This window comes from Lycium ferocissimum, chromosome 4 (genome assembly GCF_029784015.1).
Source record: "Lycium ferocissimum isolate CSIRO_LF1 chromosome 4, AGI_CSIRO_Lferr_CH_V1, whole genome shotgun sequence".
NCBI classification, from domain to species: Eukaryota; Viridiplantae; Streptophyta; class Magnoliopsida; order Solanales; family Solanaceae; genus Lycium; species Lycium ferocissimum.
In genome coordinates, this window is record NC_081345.1 from 21,907,575 (window position 1) to 21,930,694 (window position 23,120).

The 23,120-nt window shown below is 34.7% G+C and overlaps 1 protein-coding gene across 1 annotated transcript; it reads right to left on the bottom strand.

Annotated features, from left to right (window-relative positions):
• Positions 1-910: 910 nt before the first annotated feature.
• On the bottom strand, positions 911-1,927 carry LOC132053818 (WAT1-related protein At1g09380-like). Its single transcript, XM_059445917.1, has one exon. The coding sequence runs from the start codon at positions 1,925-1,927 to the stop codon at positions 911-913; it is 1,017 nt and encodes a 338-aa protein (XP_059301900.1).
• Positions 1,928-23,120: the final 21,193 nt, after the last annotated feature.

Here is a 23,120-nt window from a genome sequence, read left to right on the forward strand (position 1 = left end):
GGGAATCACAAAAGATACTAGTTGTCGATTGTGTATTACAGGCGTGGAGAGTGTTGAACATCTTTTCTTGAGCTGTGTGATCTCAGCTAACACCTGGAGCAGAATTTGGCATGGTAGAGCTACAAGACCTATTGGAAGCTGGAGTCAAGAGCTGGCATGGACCCAGCAATCTTACAAGGAAACAGTTCAATAGCTGAAGTATATAGGATGTGTTTGGCTGGTACCACTTACTATATCTGGCAAGAAAGAAATGCCAGGATATTTCAGAAGAAACAGAGAAGTATTAATAGCATTGTGAAGCAAATTGTACAGGATATTCATTGTAGAGGAGCTGTAAATGCAAAGTTGAAGAGGAAGCTAGACAGTATGAATTTCTACCCTTTATGAGTAACTTGATGTAACAGAGGAGAAGTGATATGGTCTGAAATTTATGATTAGTCATTCCCTGAGGCTGTTTTTTAAATTTTCTATCTTGAGCTGTAACTGTTGTACTTGGTGAATAAAATCATCCAGTTTATTTGCATTGAAAAAAAAAAATAATCAAGAATTGTGATAATATAGCTACAGAAAGGAAACTGGTATAAGCATGAATACTAAAGTAATAAAATTTCATTAAGAACAGTAATCAAGCTCCACCACTGAGATGGTTCAAACTAAAAAATTAAAAAAAAAGAACAGAATTGTGATAATATAGCTACAGAAAGGAAACTGGTATAAGCATGAATACTAAAGTAATAAAATTTCATTAAGAACAGTAATAAAGCTCCACCACTGAGATAGTTCAAACTAAAAAAAAAAACAGAATTGTGATAATATAGCTACAGAAAGGAAACTGGTATAAGCATGAATACTAAAGTAATAATATTTCATTAAGAACAGTAATAACGCTCCATCACTGAGATAGTTCAAACTAGACAGAATCTACAGGCAAATTGTTCAAATTTTCTTGAGACTCCACCCAATTGCCCCACAGCACCATAAGCAGCCCCAAGATTATCAAGGTTGATCCTACAATTGTGCCGGTGAATATTTTTTCTCCAAGTAGGAGCCAGCTGAGGACGGCAACAATTATGATTGGTAGGGGATTGAATATGGACACAAAAAAGGGTCCCTTCTTCCGAATGCACCAGCTCATCACAAAGTATGACAGAGCCGAGCAGAAAACACCCGAGTAAGCAGCGGACATAACTCTAATGCCACTCATCAACGACCAGTCAGCTTGTTTGTGGTCAACGGAAAATCCGATAACCAAACACATGCAGCTGGCCATGAAGCACATCAATGCTGTGCTTGAATAGGTGGCTGCATAGTCATGGTTGACTCTGGCCTGGATGACTGACCATATAGACCAGGACAGCGCACTGGTCATGACTAGCAGAGGGCCTAAGTAGCTGTTGCTGGTGCCAGTACCAGTACCGTTGTGTGTGATGCCCTCTAAAAGTTTCCACTGAAACTTTGGCTGGCCAATGGGTACTGCTGGACCATGGTAAGATGACAATATCATGGCACCTCCGATACTGAGTACAGTACCGAGCAGCTTTGCTATCCCGACGCTTGTAAGTCTGACCCTTTCGTGTCCGGTGATGATAGCGAGGATGAAGGTGAAAGCAGGCATTAAATTTGTTAATGCAGAAGCAACAGTGGGGTTGCAATGTTGTAAGCCAACAATATATGTAATTTGGTTAAGTGACCCCCCGAAAATTGAACACAGGAAGATTTTGAAGAATGTGGAACGTGTCATGGGGGGTCTAGTGTTTTTTTCCATGAAAAAGGCAATCAGGCACATGACTAATGCAGCAAACGTTTGCCGATATGCGACATGAACGAAGGGGTTCATGCCACTGTTCATAGCCAATTTGGATAGCAGGTTCATACCTGCATATCCAACTTGTATTAAAGTCATCAATAAGGCAGGTAGCCAAGCCATTTGACTGATGTTTTGATGAAAAAGTTGATAAAATGCTTAATGCTAGGATGAAAGATGTAAGGGTGGTTTCGTGAGTGTTCTGTAGATGAAGAATCATGCATGTAAGGGCCATTATTTATAAGCCATGCAGATTAGAGCAGATGATAAATGCTCAAAGCTCTAGCACTAATAGAATAGGAAAATCCTATCAAACACTCCATACATGATAACCAAATTATCTTCTGTTAATAGTGCAATCAATTGTTTCATACTAATAGAATAGGAAAATCCTATAAAACACTCCATACATGATAACCAAATTATCTTCTGTTAATAGTGCAATCCATTATTTCATACTAAATAAGAATTGATTCAAATTTACATTCAACTAACAACATTTATTTTCTTCTTTTCCAGACATTTCTTCCACCATCCCCTTTCCTCCATGAAATAATTCATTCCAACTGAATTGTTTCATTCACCATTCCACTGCCAACTAGTATCTGCTATTATTCTTTTTCTTTTCTCCAAAAGTCTGGTATTATTGTAACTGAATACTTTGGGTTAGATTTGGAAGTAGACGTGAAGAATGGTACTTGGACATAATTATATATGCAACCATCACAATTAGTTGTGCATCATTTGATTATTTATACTTAGAATTTTTTTCTGTACAAAGTACTAAGTGTTTGGACTTTGGGACTGTGGAAGTTAAAATCAAATACCATACGTTCTTTAAACGTTTTTGAGACGAATAAACACACAAAAGAGATTCAATAAATGTGGCAAGCAGAATAATAACTTGGCAGCTTGTTGTTAAACATAACACCCTTAGCCAGTGGCATCTAATTTGTCGTGTATTCTTTATTCATGCACCTTTTGTATGTTGGTTAGTTATGAGTTATGAGGAACCTATCTATCTATTACTCCATCATTTTTACGTCCTATGAAAATAAAGAAAAGAGTAAAGAAAATAAACTGATTTTTAATTATTGATCTTTCATATATCTTGTGTGTAAAATCAAAATCATCTAAATATAGGGGGATGAACTAACTCTGCGGATTATACTACATAAAGAGTATACAACTTTATGGAGAATGTAAACATCACCTTAGATTAGTAGTAAATCTTTTCTTTTACTAGAGTAAATATGTTGTTGATAATAATCATAATAATAGGCTCTTAAGTGCAAGTTTGATAGAAATCCGCATACAAGTTTTGGCCCTTTAGTTGGTAACAGTCAACATCATCTAGCTTTTTAGTTTAGATCATTTAACTAAATTTCAATCGGTTAAATAATTGAGATATATTAGATGATCACTTTAATACATTTAATTTGCTATTCCCGAAAGCAATACTAAATTATTAATTCACGATAATTTTTACTTTGTGCCTCGTGAAACGACTGACACAAATTATATGGAATTTCCTTTTATTTTTTTGGTGAATAAATTGATGGAACCAAAAATGCAAATTAATACCAAATGTACATACTAGTATGTTATGACATGTCAAATTTTTTTATTTGGTTGGTGCTATAATAAGAGCAGTCAAAATGATCTCTCTGAAGTTCTCATCCCTTAATTAGAGACGGCGAAACATGTTGCCAGCAAGAACGTATTTTGAAAAATTGTGATATGTTACCACCCTTTATTATTCCAACACACCTTGTTGGTTTAGCAGCTTGGGTTACATTCCGATTAATCAAAAAATTAATTGCCATTTTTATTGGAGTGGCACATAAAAGTCAATTCACTATCTATTTTTTATACCCAGGAACAGGTTGATGAATAGCACAAATGGTTCCCAACCAATTACAGGCAAAAAGCACATGCTGCAACAAGATAAAGAGCAATGGAGAAACATGTGTAAGACACAACTCTTTTACAAACGCTATCTAAAAAGAGCATAACAAATGCTTGTTAAGATGCTTCAACCTTCAAGAGTACTTTAGATTGCTGTGTTGGTAAACACGTGCACGTGGACACAAGTATGTTTCTGGATTACCTACTCGTAAAATTAATATTTTGATACGACACTCTTTTCATCTGACAATAGCATAACCCAAGTGAACATATTTAAATCCCACGTTGTTCGTATGTCATTACAATCATACCAACTCTTTGGTAATTCTTGCTGCAAATTAGATTCTTCAAGCTTCGTGAAGATATTGGACAAAACTATGATACGTTCTATATATGATTTAGGCCGTCGACTTCTGCAAATGTCTGTTTTGTTAAGATTCTCCTTTATGATGACTAGCATTCTTGCACTTACGATGAAGCCACTCCCCTCGCAATTAAAAGAAATTAACTCCAGAAAGCCAAGTTACACAAGGTGGGGCAACAAGAGTATAGTAGCACATATAAACCCCATGAGTTTGAATTCTTCCTGCAAAAACATGAGCAACTGGCTCTCTTTGTACTTTGTCAAGCAATTAGAACAAAGATCTGTATGGGTGAAGAAAAAATATTCATTTCCAAATCAACAGGTTAATAGAAATACTTCAAATTATGCCCCTATGAAAATTCCAGTGCCAAATCAATTCCTTCAGACAGGCTCATCCTAATTTTTTTCCCCTGTCAAGCTACTCCAAATTAGCCTAACAGAAAGACAAGTGGAAAGAGAGAAGCAATGATGATTTTACCAGTGCCAATCCTAGCAGCTCCTGGACAGAATCCCGACTATATACACCCGTATGCTCTGGAGTGATGGCGGAGATAGAGCACGATAGGGGCAATAGCTCAGCAGGTACGTGGTTTACAAATGCCTCCACTCGGTATAAATAGATAGCATGCAGTGATCCATTAGTCAAGTCATTCCCTGAATGTCCCATTCAAGGCTGTTAAAGCAGCTGCGGCAAACCAGGCAAATCAAGTTAGAAGAGTGTATTCGATCTTGGATGAAATACCATTTCAGTCGTTAAGATGCCACGCTATACGGTTTCCTTCTCTCACAAATCAGTACAGATGAGGCAAGTTTTGAAACCACTTCTGCTCCAGCAACCATGGCTACTCTCATCATGAGAGGCAAACTCCTCAAAGTATCTTTTGCAGCAAAAGCAGCAGAACAAAGACTAATAATTGCATGACTACTAGAACCTTTTTAAAGAGATGTTTTCCAGTCAAATTGAAGGTTGTTAAAACCGTTGACTGCTTCTAGACCACTAAGCAGTTGGTTTCCCATATCTTGTTGCTGTTGACTCATAATTCGCTCTCTTGCCATTGTCATGCCCACTAACCCATTCATGGCTGAAGGGTTATTACCCAATGCAGCCCGAATTCCATTAACCATTGCAGCTTGGCCCAGGCCATTGTTCATACTCCCAAATCCAGCACCGACGCCTGTACTATTAGCACTGGCTGTCCCATTCCTAACAAGGCAGTTGCTTCAATTGAGAATGGAATTATTACCTGTTGCCCAACATTCCATGCACATTTTTTATATCATTCCCAATAGTACCGCTACCTACCATGCCACGGCCACCTAGCTGAATACATCATCATTTCATATATAATCTTTTGTACAGAACTCTGAGAGTCATTAGAATCCATGTATGATAGTTTCTATTTTTCATCCCTAGAAGCAATTTCAAGGTATGAGCAAAATTTAATTCAAATGGCAAGCTTCTTTCTTTTTCTCCCCTTATTTTGCTCTCATTTGTTCTCGGTTGACTAAGAAATCCCTTGTTCCAGCTCAGTAACTCAGGATAATGTTCCTAATCATCTTTATATAAATGTCATTCTTTAATTATAAAAAGAAGATAATGGGCCTAATTCTCTACCCTTCTCCACTAAAATTCCAGAACTTGGAGCAATAGAAGCCGACCACACAACTCGCGCTGTACCACCTTCCCCATTGAAACAAAGCCCTGGGACACCTTTAAAGGACAATCAGATGCCTCATTGTGAAAAATCCTTATTCGCACCATATGATACGTTCTATGTATGATTTTGGCCGACTTCTGCAAAGGTCTGTTTTGCTAAGATTCTCTTTTGCTAAGATTCTCCTCTATGACTAGCATCCTTGCACTTACGATGAAGCCACTCCTCTCGCAATTAAAAGAAATTAACTCCAGAAAGCCAAGTTACAGAAGGTGGCAACAAGAGTATAGTAGCACATATAAACCCCATCACAAGTTTGAATTTCTCAGGCAAAAACATGAGCAACTGGCTCTGTGTACTTTGTCAAGCGATTAGAAGAAAGATCTGCATGGGTGAAGAAAAAACTATTCATTTCCACATCAACAGGTTAATATAAATACTTCACATTATGCCCCTCTGAAAATTCCAGTGCCAAATCAATTCCTTCAGACAGGCTCATCCTAATTTTCCCCCGTCAAGCCACTCTAATAAGCCTAACAGAAAGACAAGTGGAAAGAGAAGAAATGATGATTTTACGGCGCCAATTCTAGCAGCTCCTGGAAGTTCCTACAACAGAATCCCGATTATATACACCCGCATGCCCGGAGGGGTGGAGGAGATAGAGCACGATTGGGGCAATAGCTCAGCAGGTGCGTAGTTTACAAATGCTTCCACGCGGTCCAAATGGACAGCATGCAGCGATCCATTAGTCAAGTCATTCCCTGAATGTCCCATTCAAGGCTGCTAAGCAGCTGCGATAAACCAGGCAAATCAAGTTAGAAGAGTGTATAGGATCTTGGATGAAATAACATTTCAGTCATTAAGATGCCACGCTATACGTTTTCCTTCTCTCGCAAATCAGTACAGATGAGGCAAGTTTTGAAACCACTTCTGCTTCAGCAACCATGGCAGGGACCAGTGCGTTCATTGTCAAACAATTATTGTGCAAGATGAAAACGTAAGTCTGCTACTACTGTAACTACACAATAACATAGTTTAACATCTAGACCAATATTTGGACATTTTCTATTTTAATAAATTGCAGGAAGAACAAATTTGTGTCGAAAAGCTTGAAAATTTTAGGACTTCGGCCAATATCATTCACCATACAATATTATGCAAAATTGTTCTTCCTACAATTTATTAAAATAGAAAATGTCCAAATATTGGTAAAGAATTAACGATGTTCTTGTGTAGTTACAGTAGTAGCAGACTTACGTTTTCATCTTGCACAATAATTGTCTGTAAATGAATGCACTAGTCTTTGCTTTCTCTCGGGCAAAATTTGTCCACGGCCTGAACTATACAAGTCCACTCTTTAGTTAGCAGGGTGATTGCATCGATCGTAAGTCTCTGTTCCAATTTTGGCAGTACAACCTGCATACATTATACTAATAAAATTGTAAGAACAAATCATGCTAAAGAAAATTCCAGCGAGTTCCATTCTTTTTTGTTTTGTAAGAAAACGAAAGCTTTTAACACGGATTATTTCAAATCATGCATACTGTCGTCTGAAAATTCAGTTGTTTTCTTTCATGGTGAATTTAATGGTTTCTGAGCCCCCTTTTTCCTCAGTATTGTATTGTAAATTATGAAACGCAGATGTAAAGGAGCAGAAGGGCAGGTTTTTCATTACAAAATCAGACCTCCGTTTCAAACACCGCCTGGACAGAAACTAGATTCACTGAAACATGTTCTCAAGCACCAACAGGGAAAAAGCTAAAACAAAACGTATACAATAAGTGGGGTAAAACAACAGAACATAGAATAGAAAAACAAAGAATCCACAACTACGTGCAAATATAGCCCAGAAAAAGGTAGATACGTAAGAGATCTAGCAGAAGTCTATTTCACTGAAGAACTTTTACAAACACCTAGAGAGTAAAAGCTCTCTACATGTTAAATTGTATATGCCTCAAAGCTCTACTCGCCAGCAGAAACGCCAACGAACAAATGGAATGAAACTGGTGGTCATGGATATGGTGTGTGGAAGCACATAAGAGGCCAATGGCAAGAGTTTTCATAGAGCATCAGCTTTAAGGTATGGTAGAATAATTTCCTTCAGGAATAACACATGAATAGGGAATACTCCACTTAAGGAGCGATTGCCAGACTTCTTCCAGATAGTGCAAGAAGCAAGACTGTCATTATTCCACAAACGCAGGACGGCAAATAAGTATGAGAAGAAAGCTAAATGATTGGGAAATTTAAAGGCTGAACAATTTTCTTCTGTTATTGCAGGAATGCCAAGGAAGAAGGACGATACAACTAGTGTCTTTTGGACACCAGACAGCAAAAAAAAATTTCTGTTAAATCTTGTTGCAGGGACTTAAAGGCAGGAATCAAACATAGCTTGAGATGACCTTGGAAACAGATTTCACATGTTCCCCTCAAGGTGGATTGACTTGTGTGGCAGCACATGAGGCTGGTTAAAACTAAAGATAAACTTGTGCAACAGGTGCTACATTTGAGAGAAAGAGATGGAAAACAACTGTTACATTTTTCTATACTGCAATAATACGTCTGCTACTATGGTAATGTTTTATTAAGCTGAAGTGGGCAACACGAGGAACTTTCAGGGAGATTCTATTTTTTCTGATAATTTTAACATTGTATTCATCAGCATTAAGGAAATGCTGGGCACCATATTTACAATACAGAAAGGTGAAAAAAATTTCTTCTTACAAATGCTAGAAGGATGCTAAAAACTCTAGTAATGATTCAGTATCCTCTACATAATTTTAGTTACACCAAAAATTCAAAGACCACATACAAGTCATCTTAATTCTCTGTATAAAGCTGCGCTGTCTTCAAAACACTTTGCATTGCTCTCTCTCTCTCTCTCTCTTGTACAGTCCACCATATACAAGCTGGGATAGATTTCCACCACTTCTTCTGCCTTCCCCCCACATTGCTCCATCATTTCACAGCTCCAAGTGTAGACAATGGCATGACCCGTTTCAGGCCAGTCATAAGCAAAAAAATCTGCTGACCACAGTGTAAAAATTCTACTATCTCCCTGACATAGGAAGCATTTTGAGCTTAACTGAATTCCCCATCTTTGCATATTTTCATGAGTTAAGAATGCATTTCCGAGTTCTGACCACCAACCAGGAGAAACATATCACTTTGAAAGGACATTGACTCTCCAAATGTTCTTGCAAGCCAGCAGTATTTTGTTGCTCAGTAGAGTTTAATGTGTTGTATGCTGATTTAAATATGTAGATCTTCTCTCCCATTATCATTCCAAATCATGGAATCATTCAACAATCTCCAAAGGAAAGGACTTCCAGGGAGTTCCCACACAGTTGGAATGGATGAGGCCATCCGTAAGAAACAGAGAAAGCCACGAACTACTCTAACACGCATTTGGTGGACAATATGGAAGGAAAGGAGGCCTCAAATATAAATGTATATTAAAAAAAGCTCACTTTTTTTTTTTTTGTTTTCCCAGCCGGTGTTCAATACTGCATTTTTTTATTTTTATTTTCAAATTGACAAACAGCAAGTACCAACGCCTTGCAGAGCATCTGAAACATTGACACATTAGAACCTTCAAGTGAGGGCTCCTTGGGCAACAGTAAGTACAACTTTGTCATGGATAAACTCTGAGTCTAGAAACATTACCAGTTTCAAAAATAAACTCCGAGTCTAGTGACAAGGAATCTAACTATCTACAATAAGATCCCCTCAGCAGTTTCTCATAAAACCTGAGAATCTAAGTACTCCCTCTGTTTCATTTTATGTGTCTTAGTTTGACTGGACACAAAGTTTAACAAAAGTAAAGAAGCTTAAAATCTTGTGGTCTTAAACTAAAAGTGTATAAAATGTTTAAGTGTTCTTAAACATGTCATGTTACATGTTGGAGTTAAAGAGTTACTAAATATAAAAAAATGACATAGGAAAGTAAGACACATATATCGAAAACGATGGATTAAATCAATACAGATTGAGTAATCAATACAGAAATTCACCACACTACACGCAGGGCATAGCCTCTTCGTATGCTGATGTGATCCATCACAAGACAACATATTTGACGCATACAAACACGCTCCAGGATTCAAATCTCTTGGTGCATCATCAACAACTTCAGCAGGTTGATCAGCTCCAACACTCGACAAACAACCACCTTTACAACTCAAATACTTATGCATCATTTCACACTGATTAACAACATAAATTTATTGAACACACGATAAACCACTCGATTTACAAACTGAGGAATCACACGATTCACCTTGTTTCCCAATCACAATATTAATACCAAAATCTCACTTCAGTTTGTACACTAGATGAAGTGTTAGATGTTGGTATAGAGAAACAATGATGATATTCACTTAAGTATGCGTTTTCATGTACCACACTTTCTGAATTATGTCGACATCTACCCTTACAAAAATCGAAAAGTGTCGAATAAGTCCCTGATGTTGTAGGTTTAGCTATTTTAACCCTTAGAGCTAGATGTTTTTGTGTTCTAGATGGATTTAAACAACAAGAAACACAAAATTCATATGAATTGCAACATTGTGAGATTAGATTGCAACCGTTACATGAAAATTGATCTTGTTTGCCACGACAACAGCGAGAAATTGGATCGATGGACAGGGCATCGCAAACTTGACCTATATCATCAGCGATTAAGTATCTTCCTTGAACTGTAGTTTTACAGGTATGTTTGTGTTGAAGACTTGAATCTTTTCTGATTGAGGAAACTGGAGATGAAAATTGAAGAATGAAGAATAGAAATATCGTTAAGAAGCCCGCAGAAATGAAGAAATTGCACGTTTTGTTCTTCAAATGGGCCAATGTTTAATTTTTGGCCTTCAACAATAGGCAAAAGTTTACTTGAAGACGGAGCCTTCCCTGAGACAGAATTTGCCTTAGCCTGTTTGGACGGACTTACAAAAAGCAGCTTATACAGCTTATAAGCCATAAAAAAGTAAATTAAGGTAATCCAATTTATTTTTTTTTGGCCAATGTTTAATTTTGGCCTTTGTCTTTAAGACATCATTTCACTTCCCTCAAAAAATTTATTCGTTTTATAGGTAACTTATAAGCCAATCCAAACGGTCCAACCAGTGGCTTAAGGTAAAAGTTTGCCTTTTTTTTTATATACTCGGGTGGAATTCTATAAAAATTAGGTTTTAAGGCTTAACTTTTGCTTGAATACTCTAATTTTGTTAGGAATTTTTTTTTTTTTAAATTTAATATGAAGTTCGAACTCAAAACCTTAAGGTATTTTAGACGAAGGACAAAAATTAAAGTCCACTCCCGAATAAGGACAATTGTGCAAATTGTCCAACAAAAATAGGGACATAAGTGCCAATGAACCGCAGAAATAGACGGTGTTCTTGAATTTTATCACATGCTAATCTCAGTTTTACTATGAAACCAAGTCCAAGCTACAATACAAATTCAAAATCAACATTTACTTACAATTTAAACTATAATTGAAAATTAATTATTTTTAAGATAAAAATAAAATTTGAACATAAACACCCTAGCTACAACAACAACATGCCTAGCATATTTTCACAAATGTGTTAGGGTAGAAAGATGGATCTTACCCTTAAACGAGTAGATGGTAGATGAAGAGGTTGTTTCTGAAAGACCACCGGCTCAAATGACACATAACAAAGAAGTTAAAAAATACAATACGGAATTTAAAAGATATAGCAAATAAGACTAACCAACAATAGAGAAAGCAACATAATATCCAGAGCAAAATGAAGCGATAACCGAAGCACAAGAGACAAACTATAGTAGTAGAATCCAAAGTCAGAAACTACGTGAATAATGCTAATACTATCTCTCCTTGAGACATGTACGGGATAGTGAGAAAACGCGTAACTACCTTTGTGTTGACTTAGACCGCGACTTTCATATCTTCTATCTGAGGTGTCCTCATAATAAAACATAAATACCCTAGATAAAATATGAAAAAAATTAACATAATATTTTGGAGTTCGAAAATTTTACAAGTGAAACTCCAGCACATTTTGCTAGAGTTCGAAGTCCAACATTTTTCTGTAGAGTTTTGGGAGGGGAATGGTAGCCCGTTGTACAAAGCATCATGCATTAGGCCGCACTCCAGGGGCGGCTCAACACCATTGATGGCCTAAAGCCAAACATCGATGAGAGGCCTTAATAATTTTATTTAATGAAAAATTATACAATAAATAGTTTTTATTTAAATTTATTTTCTAGCTTTTTGAGATGCAAAGCTATGAATAACAGTCTTCTAATCGATTTCTTCTAATAATTCTTTTTCAATGAATAATATACGTAATCCAGAATAACTTGTTCATCTAAAGAACGCTTTATAAGATGATTTGTTAAAAATTTATCAATAGCTCCATTTGGGATTGTATCAAGCTATTTTCCTTCTTCTTTTAAGTTTTGAATAACCCGATTCATATTTTTTAATTGACATATTTAAATTTCAATATATAATAAAAGAATAATATATGCTTACGTAATAAAAATATCAAGAACAATAAACTTTAATTGAAAAAATAATACTATTTTCAGTGTTGTTTCATAAACTTTCAATAATGATTGATATCCAAGAAAATGCAAATTAATAATTTATTTTGCCACACACTTTTGCTCTTGCTTGTTTCAAGAAGAGAAAAGACATCATTTAACTTGGCGACAGAAACTCACTTTGTGCAACTAAACTTGCGGTAATTATTTACCCCCCTAATCTTGATAATTATTTACCCTACAAAAATAGGCGCCACGTCATTGCCACATCATTGCCAATCATTGCCCGTCAAAAATTACCAACTCTTCATTTTTTATTTTTCTTTTATTATTTTCTCTTTCTTGAATTTTCATTCTACCAACACCGCCGCCCGCTACCAACACCCCCGCTCCCATCTCAGTGCATTGTGATTTCTTCGTTATTGAAGAAAAGTGAAGTCCTTTGTATTACATCACGGGAAATTTGGAAGTCAAACAAGAAATTGATTAGGTTGAAGCCTTCATATACACTGATTTCATTAATATGAAGGCAAGTAATTATTTCTTTAGATATAAAATAAAAGAACATAAATACAACTATCCTTGTGGTGAAAGCACGTTTCAACTTCCATTACATTTGTTCTTTAGGAAGTATGGGGGGAGTGAGAGTATAAAGCTAATCTAATAAATAATTACCTTTCGTAGAAGGAGTAAAACAATAAGCATTCAAGGATATACGGCTAACTCACGTGCATTTTCATATTTTCTTTTTGTTACAAGAGTGTTGTCCTTTCCAAAATACTCAACTTTCTCTTGAACACGAAAATCACCACACGGATAATGTATTAAGTTTTCCTAAATAATACAATACGGAATATAAGAAACGATATACAAGAACATAATTAAACATAACTAAAAAATGCTAATGGAGACTTTTAGTTAAACACGACTAAAATCGGACCCGCATAACTTTAAACATAACTAAAATCCCACGGACTTTTAGTTAAACACAACTAAAAGTCTGCCTGAGCGAGCATAACTAAATATAACTAAAAACCCCCCTCGTAACTACTAAGAAAGTATGCCTCGAATCGAATGCATTTTAATCTTCTTACTAATGTTCTACTCCCTAATCCGTTTACAAATTAACAACAATTAACATAGTATGAGAAAAGCGCAATAAGCATTCAAGGATATCTTCCTGCATTTTCATATTTTCTTTTGTTATTCCTCTATCGGTGATGCTTTCCTTTCCAAAAATACTCGACTCACTCTAACCCGAAAATCAAATTACACAGATCAATGTATTAAGTTTTCCTAATACTAATAACCTAAAATACCAATAAAAAATGAAAAAATAACTAAACATAATATTTTGGCGTTCGAAGACTTTTAGTTGAAACTCAGGACCGTAACTAAACATTAACTAAAAAGTCCGGACATTAAACACAACTAAAAGTTTTGGGAGGCATAACTAAATATAAAGTTGTACAAGGCATATTCATGCATTTTAAGAAAGTATGCCTCGAGAGCTTGCATTTTGGATAATGTTCCGGCCTCACATGCTTAATCTCAAACACAAATTAACAACAATTAACATAAGTATGAATTTAAAGAGACAATGCAACCCATAATTCCAAATCCACCGTTTGAATAACAATAACAATTGTCATTGTTATTGTTAACACAAATAACAATAGTAGCGAATAGCCCGCCCCCTCTTGCCGGACGGTGGTGCGTTCAATTGATAACAATAATATTTTCTGGAAGACAAGAATTGTAATTTTCTGTTCCTTGAATATGTAATAAGAAATTAAATACTAGAGCTTAATCAAACCGAACAACACAGAGAGAAACAACACGAAGCAAAGCAAATGTCAATTTTATGCAAATGTCAAACTTTATCATTTGAATAGCTCCTTTTGATTGAATTTCAAGCTTGTTAACTCCAAATTTAATCTCTTTATTTGTGTCAAATCAAACCCATAAATTAAATCTATATAAAGAAACAACGAAGAAGAAAAAATAATAATATATAAATATATAAGAATAAGAAAGAAAAGGAAAAAGTTAATTTAAAATAGAAAATAAAATATTAAGAAAATCTTAATATATCATCCAATTAAAAATGAAGAAACAGCTGTTTATTTTTTTTGTGTTAAGAGATTCATAAACTTTCAATAATAAGGAGATAAATAATTATCGGTTTAAGTTGTTTAGGGGGGTAAATAATTGTCAGTGCTAAAGTGAGTTTTGCTGCCAAGTTCCAGGGGGAAATGATGTCTTTTCTCTTTCAAGAATAATATTGCTAAAGAGAAATCTTTTGAAGCTTGAAGAAACAAAGAAAATATAGATAAAGAGGAAATTTATGTTGATGTTTAGGAAAATGAGTGAGGTTTGCATAGCCCAAGAAAGGAAATGAAAAGTTTTACTTTCATTGAAAAGGTAAAAAGAAAAATTAAAGATTACTTTTTCATTTTCCTTCTATAAATTCTTTGTTTTACACCTTATCAGCTTATTTTGAGGCTCCTTTATGTCAAATCAAAGTAGAAAAGACACATTCCTTTTTTAGTAAAAAATTGCAGTATTTTTTTCTTTAAAAAAAAAAAAAAAAAAACTTATATAGCTATTGTGGTATAATGTGGGGCCTCCAAAAGTTGGGGGCTAAAGCCCAAACTTCAACAGCTTTACCCAAAGGCCACCTAACAGACGTATGATGCGGATTGTCCATCAACGTTAGTGTCTAATTCACGGCTTGAATACGTGACCGTCACACGAAAACAACTTTTCATAGAGTCTTGTAATTCAAACTCCAACATCTTGTTATGGTGTTTGAAATGTGACAATTCAAAACTCCAAGAAAAAATTATTAAATTTTGAACTAATTAAATCTCAGTATCTTTTATAGAGTTTTAACTTACATGGGAACTTTTCATGGAGTTTCCATTGCAAATTTGGAAAACCCACTATATAGTTCAAGATTTATTAATCTCTTCACCTTCATATTTAGCAAATTACCACTATATATAAGGGACAATCAAGGGCTTTTATAGTCCTCACAAATATTTTCAACTTAATGTCAATTTTTTCAATTAATTACTTCTAGGTTCTGATCTTATTTTTTAATGTTAAATTTACCTTTTGTTCTTATGATATACTTTTTAATGTCAAATTTTTAAAATTTGTTTATTTAAAAAAAATATCTTTTGTCCAAAATCATTTCGAAAAAAATACTTTTGAAAATAATAGTTTATGTTTGGAAAATTAATTTAAAAAATATTTTTGTCAATATTAGAGTAGAATTTGTGCTTGGTCAAAGTACAAAAATGTTTGTGAAGAAAAGTTACTTTTTTCACCTTTTGGAAAACAATTTTACTCCTCCAAAACATTTATTTTTCTGAAAGTTTGGTCAACCACCTCAACTGACCAAAAGAAAGGAATCTTGTGAAGAATATATATATATATATATATATATATATATATAGACTTCTAAGAAACTTAGTGGGCGTTTGGCCATGCAAATCAAATAATTTCACTTTATTTGAAATTTTGAAGTTGGAGTTGTGTTTGGTTATAGTTTTTGTAAAGAATATTTGGCTGTTTGAATGTACTGATAGTGAAAAGATTGAAAACCGGGTTTTAGGTGTTTTCCAAATTCCAAGTATAACTTTAAGTTGTATATCATTCTCAAACTTTGAATTTTTCATGGCCAAATGCTGATTTTCAAATAAAGTGAAAAATAAATTCAGAAAAAAGTGAAAAATTCTCGTGGATAAACGGGTCGTTTTAGCTATACATACTATTGATCTCTCCCATCACTTTCTGTTGTTGATATTATCTTTTAACCTCGGACTTATCAAGTTGTCCTTGTAAGGATTACTCTCAGCTGCTCTACTTTTTTTTAAAAGCTACTGCACTATTCATTCAGCTTTTATCATTCTCAAACTTGCACGTTCTCCCTTCTCATACCAAAAGTAAAGTTTATCTACTCTTTAAATTCTTTATTACGTATGAGGAACAAAGAGGAACAAGATGCCAAATCTACCTTCCTCGTTTCATACGTCTCTGTGAACGTGATATTTTGCAATTTATTCTTCTAATTTGAAAGTCAAATATTTTAATAGTTCCTTATTTTCTCAAGCAAAATATTAAGAGAAGAAAACGACATCTTTCATGGAAATGGTTGAAAATTGAAAAAATCAGCAAGAATGATCTCTCGAAAGAAAAGAAAAGGCACAATGTTATAAAATGAAGCTAAAAGAGTCACAATATTAATGGATGAAAACCATAGAAATAGAATGACAAAAGAGGAGAGATTTTTACTATTCTTCCAAAATGTGTTACAAGTGTATTTCATATGAAAATTTATTCTATTTATAGTGATACATATGTATTTAATATATGAAATGGTGGAAGAAAATGGGAGGGCCATTAACATGGTGGAAGAAAAGGAAGAACCATTAACATGGTGGAAGGAGCATTATATTTGTGAAATGGACATCCATAATTTCATAACACTCCCCCTTGGATGTCCATAGATGATGTGCGTCGTTAAAAACCTTATTGGAAAACTACACGTGGGGAAAAAGCCTCGATGAAGGAGAAAGAGTACACATATCCTAGTAATACGCTTTGAGAGTTGCCTCATTAAAGCCTTCACGAAAACCCGATGGACAAAACTTGGTTAAGGAAAAAAAAGTACAACGCGTATTTCATTCCCACCGAAGACTAAGATTCGGATGTCGAGTCTTCGCATTCCAATCTTGAATATCATCTTCTCAAGAGTTGAAGTTGGCAAAGATTTGGTGAACAAATACGCATTATCTATGAACGGATTTTGTTGCACATCAATATCACCGTTCTTACTGAGATCATGTGTGAAAAATAACTTTGGTGAAATGCGCTTCGTTCTATCTCTTTTATAAATCCTCCCTTTAATTGAGCTATGCATACGGTATTATCTTCGTATAATACTGTGGGTATTTTTGTATCACACTTCAAGCCACATCTTTTCTACGATGAAATGTATCTTGATCTCGACACACACATTCTTCTGCTTGCCTTCATGAATAGCTATTATCTCGGCATGATTCGAAGAAGTACAACAATGGGACCTCTTGTGGATCACCGGGATATAGCGGTACCTCCGCGTGTAAACAGATATGAGATCGAGCTTTATGTGGATCGGATAAATAACCAATCTGAGATAACCGACAAGATACTACCTTTGTTAGTATAAAACGGACCCATATCGCTAGTTCCCTTCGGATAAATATATGCTTAACTCCGTTCCAATGTCTTCGTGTAGGAGAAGAGTTATATCTTGCTGCAAATTAACGAGAGAATGCTATGTCGAGTCTTGTAGCGTTAGCAAGATACATAAGTGCACCAATTGCACTAAGATATGGTACTTCGGGACAGCTCTTCATTTTCTTCGAGGTTGGAACGGATCTTTACTCACTTCAAGTGAGTGAACAATCATTGGAGTACTTAAAGGATGCGCATTGTCCGTAAAACCGTTTTAAAACTTTCTCTATATAGATTGATGGATAAAGATCCCTTTTGTGAAATGTTCAATTTTGAGACCAAGACAGTAGTTTTGTCTTTCCGAGATCTTTCATCTCAAATTCTTCCTTCAAATATTCAATCGCCTTTTGGAGCTCTTCGGAGTTCCAATGAGATTTATGTCATCAACATAACCGACAAGTATAATGAACCACGATTTTGTTTTCTTAATAAAACACATGGACAAATGGCATCATTTGTATATCCTTCATTTATCAGTACTTAATGCGATTATACCATATGCACCCACGATTGTTTTAAACCATATAATGATCTTTGTAATCGATTGAATACATTTCCCGAGACTTTAAACCAAATGCTTGGCATTTTATATCCTTCGAGAATTTTCATCTAAATTTCATCAAGTAAGCCACGTAGCCATGACAAAGATCCATCGGTATAAATAATGTGACATTTTCTAACCTGCTGGTCCAATAAACATTACGTTTACCAAGATGCATCATTTTACTTATTAATTATTTCTACGTCAACATGCTTTAAGAGACGTAGTACTCGGATCCTCACAATCTTATACAATATTGCGCGCCATATTGTATCAAAGATATCGTCGACAAGATATCATTTTGTATCGGTTCAATTCGACATAACTTCGAGATCTCATCACTTCATTATTTTCAGGTACCTGAACCTCTCATAAGGTTTATGAAGTGTTATGTCGTAGCTCTTCAAGAGCACTTTGCCTCCTTATTATGATCATTTGCTCCTTCCTTTTTCAAGGATTATTATATTTGGAACCGATTGGTCTACCATGCTCCATGCATGTTATAGACTCGTCCTTCGGGACATTAGAAGCATTTCTGGATGAAATATGAAATAGTTGGGTCGCAAATGCTTCCAAAGATTGACTTGAATTATCGAGGAAAGATAATTCACAACATGTTCTTATGCTTATTCTCTCCCTTATTTTAGTGACATATGTCCCTATTTTCTTTGGAAAATCCATTTGTGTGCATCATGGTATATCCATTAATCATGTACCGCACATCAAATGCTAAAAGATGTAAATATCTACGACCTCGAACCAAATATGAGGGGAGAATTTATCAAAATTTATTGATGAAGCATACAAGTGTTGTTGTATGCAATATATCATATCTCGAACCAAACGAAACTCGTCTCATAAGCAATGGTTTAGTCAGTATTATGGAGGCATCTAGTGCCAAACCAACTTAGATATAAACCAAATATCAAGATGATTGTCTTGATTACATATTCGAAAATATATATATATATATATACATGTGACCGTCTCATAGATGCATCTATTTAAGACATCACATTTAGTGAAGGGCCCACATTCACCTTTTATATTTTCGAAATTTTGGGGATTCGGTCCCGTGCATTTGGTGTAATCAACTTATCATGAGAACAAGCAACACGAACAAATTCTTGAAGAATCTTTAGTTCTTCAATATGTTTTAATACTCAATTAGCACATCGATTTGAATCGGGACGATCAAAATGGTCTTGTCAAGCGATAAAATTATCCGTGCTCGTAAACTTCAAGTTTACTATGACGAGTGCTATTTCTTTTAATAAACTTCCGGTTTACTATTGCATGAAATTATATATCAATAAACTTCTAGTTTATCGTGGTATGTGATCTCATCATGCTCGGGTAAAATTTCATGTGTATTTCTTACCCGTAGTAACTGAAGATATTTAATATTCCGATCATTTGTAGTCTCAATATGATAACCATTTTTATTGTTAGTAAACTTAGTCTACTACGGTGTTAGATCGTACCAATTACGATCTACAATGAATGGTATTATCATATATAACATCTTCAAGAGACTTCAATTTATTTATCATGATCAGATATTATTTGGACATCGCTAGTGTCATGATACTTGCAAATAAATAATTAGCTCTTCGGAGCCTTTGATCATTAATTTCTATTACCAAATATTTCTTAAATACTTTTGGTACCATGAAAGTAAATTTCGACACTCTTTTGGTGTCACGAAATAAATATTGAATTCTAAACTTCAATATTTTAAACATCTCCTTGGGAGATTCATCATTAACATACGATCATTTTGTATCAAAGAGGCAACCATATAATTATTAATTCCTTCGGGAAAATACATTAATTGTTATTTCCTTCGAGGAAATCAATAACAACTAACCAATAATGTATTAATGTGGTTATAGCAGAACCATTCTACTGCTCCCTTTTCCTTAGAATGATATTTTGATAAAATTATTTAAGATGTTTAAGGTACGACGGTACGTGTTGCTATGTCTTAATTTCATACCACCAAAATAACATGTATATTCCTTGTATTTTATCTCTCCGGGAGACGACAGTTGTGGTATTAGTTCATTCACTTCGGGGAATGAAACACGATTATTTAAATGTGCTTGAAATACGACGCTCATCAATAGCTCGTTATTTTGCTCAAACACAAGAATACATTGCTTGAGTATTTCTCATATATTTTGGTAATTCTTTACGCTTCGGGAGTAAAGTTTAGAGTTTTCTTGCTTCGGGAGTAAAGTTTCAAGTTTTACAACGGGAGTAAAGCATATAATATTGAATATTTCTTCTCAATTATTCTACCTCTGCGGAGATGGATCATGATATTTTCACAATCAAATGCACGTTTATATTTATAGGCTTTACTACATATTATCACATTCACTTCAGGGAATGGATCTATATTTATAGCTTATATCAAAAGTTCTCATTCTTCAAAAATGGAACACAATCATCTGAACGTGCAGGCCTTAAGCATATCAAATTGTGATAGCTTAGAATTTCTTTTAAAATATTGCTACTTCAGGAGCAAATCGAGGCATACTTACAATTTATAGAATCTTTATCTAACATATCTTCACTTGTTGCTAGTACAAGCCTATGAAAATATTATCACTTCTAGTTACATGATATTACCACTTCTGATAGCTGTACACATGATAACATCACTTCTGATCGTGATGTTAATAGCATAATATTTCTTGATGTCTTATCACGTATTGCTCTTCAGGAGCAATTAATGCTTTTGAAATTTTAATAGCGTGAAAGAGATTAAGACAACATACAAATCAAAATTCATAAATTGTTAAAGAATCATACCTGCAGGCAGCAGGTTGCCAACGAATCTTATATGCATATGCATATGTTAGTATCTTTTTCTTTAAATGGCAGGAGCATAGCAAATCATGACTTGTGATATCTTCTGGCATTATTTTTGTTCTCCGTAGCATTGTAACATTTTGATCTTTTCAAAATAAGTGCTCAAGGTAGAATCTCGTGCTGATAACGTGTTATAAAACTAAGCTAAAAGAGTAACAATAGTAAAGGATGAAAACAATAGAAATAGAGAGACAAGAGAGGAGAGATTTCTTATTCTTCCAAAATATGTTACAAGTGTATTTCATATGAAAACTTATGCCTCTATTTATAGTGATACATATGCATTTAATATATGAAATGGTGGAAGAAAATGGGAGGGCCATTAACATGGTGGAAGAAAAAGGAAGAACCATTAACATGGTGGAAGGAGCATTATATTTGTGAAATGGACATCCATAATTTCATAACACACAAGTTATTATAAGAAAAATCAACTCAAAAAAACAGAAAAGCAATAATAACAATCACTTTTGCGCTTCTCTCCCACTAGCTCCACTTTGTTTCATCTAATTAGTGAGTCAATTATAACAAGCACTTTCTACTTGTGTTCATGTCTTTTTCTTGGGACGCATATGTTGAAATTGTGCTATTAAAATTGACGCAATAAAAGCCTACTTAGTTGTATGTATATATTTGAAATTCTGCATAATGAAGGGTGGTGGTGTAGACCTCGAGAGTGATGGGAGGTCGTCCTTTCAGAAGATGACTGAAAGTTAGAGGAGTGGATAAACATCTGTTGGTTATGGTTTTTGTTTTCTCTAGAAGAGCTAATGCAAAGCACAAATTTTGGTTCATCTATGTAAAAATATTTGGTCTTTTTCTGGAGAAACTTTATTTGGTCTTCTCACATCTATAACTAAGATTTTCTTTTAGTAAACATGTGGTGTAGATCAGGTTTCTTTTAGCCTATAGTCTTGACTTGAAATGAATATGGGATCATCCTTGAGATACTTTGTTAACAGCTGTAAGGAACAAGTTAGAGATACTCGATGTATTTTTAATCTTTGCACCAAATATACATATATCATGACTATAACTAATTAATAAGAGTATCTTAAAAATTGTGTATCTTTTATCTTTACAATTGATGTATATAGTCCGTTTTCATACATATATTGTAGCTAACCAAATATAATAAGCCTGCTTGAGATTAGGCCCTGGCTTAGCACGGGCCTCGGCCACTAGTTTATATAAATATAGAAGGAAATAGATATTTGATGGTTATAAGTACCTTGTGCTCACTGATTGTGTTGATCTTACTATTTACATGTATGGCCTTTCGACGTTGCTCCTCGCGATTTTCAAACTATAGAAATCTCTCTCTATTGTTATCATTCTGTAGTCCAATATTTGCTTAGATAAATCTTACTCCTTGTGATGGAAAAGACTATAACTTTGTTTAGGGAAGGTTCTTAAAACATGAACTCCGTCCACGATAAAGGCACCAAATCTGAATTTCAAACCGAGAAATTTAGTTGTAATGCCTATAATTGGTAAATTTACATAAATCTTTCATTTGCACTTCTTTAAACAGAAGCCATAGACAAAAGGAGCTCTCACTGGAAAGTGTGAAACTACAGCATTGTAGAGAGTTTTCGAACTCCAAAATCGTATGCCGGAGTTCCACTTGTAAAAGTTTTAAACTCCGACATAGCATCTAAAGTTATCTCCGTGTTTTTGCTACATGTATTTTGTCCAAATTTTCTTTCTGCATTAAAAAGCAATTGAACTTTGAATAATCCTGAAATGTTGGTTAAATAGGTAAAAGAAGCGGCCATTTGCCAATTTTTCTCAATAAAGTCAATCGGGCAATTTGCAGGATTGCCCTTCGCTGGAGGTGGTCTTTAATTTTTTCTGCCAAAATTGGTCTTTAAATTTGCATGACAGATTTTCAAAATTCTGCCTAACTTCTACCTCGCGAAAATTCTACCTTGCAATTTTTTTTTCTTTTAATCCTGAACCCACATGTCGGGGTGTTAGGCGAGGGGCAATACGTAAAGACCACCAATTTGAAGGGCAAAAATTATAGACCACCCCAAATGAAGGGCAATCCGCGCAAAAAAAAGCAGTCAATCTACTAGCACGTTAGAAAACATCGGAGGGATACAAGTTACACCCCACCCGACACCTTGAGTAGACGAACTAAAATACAAG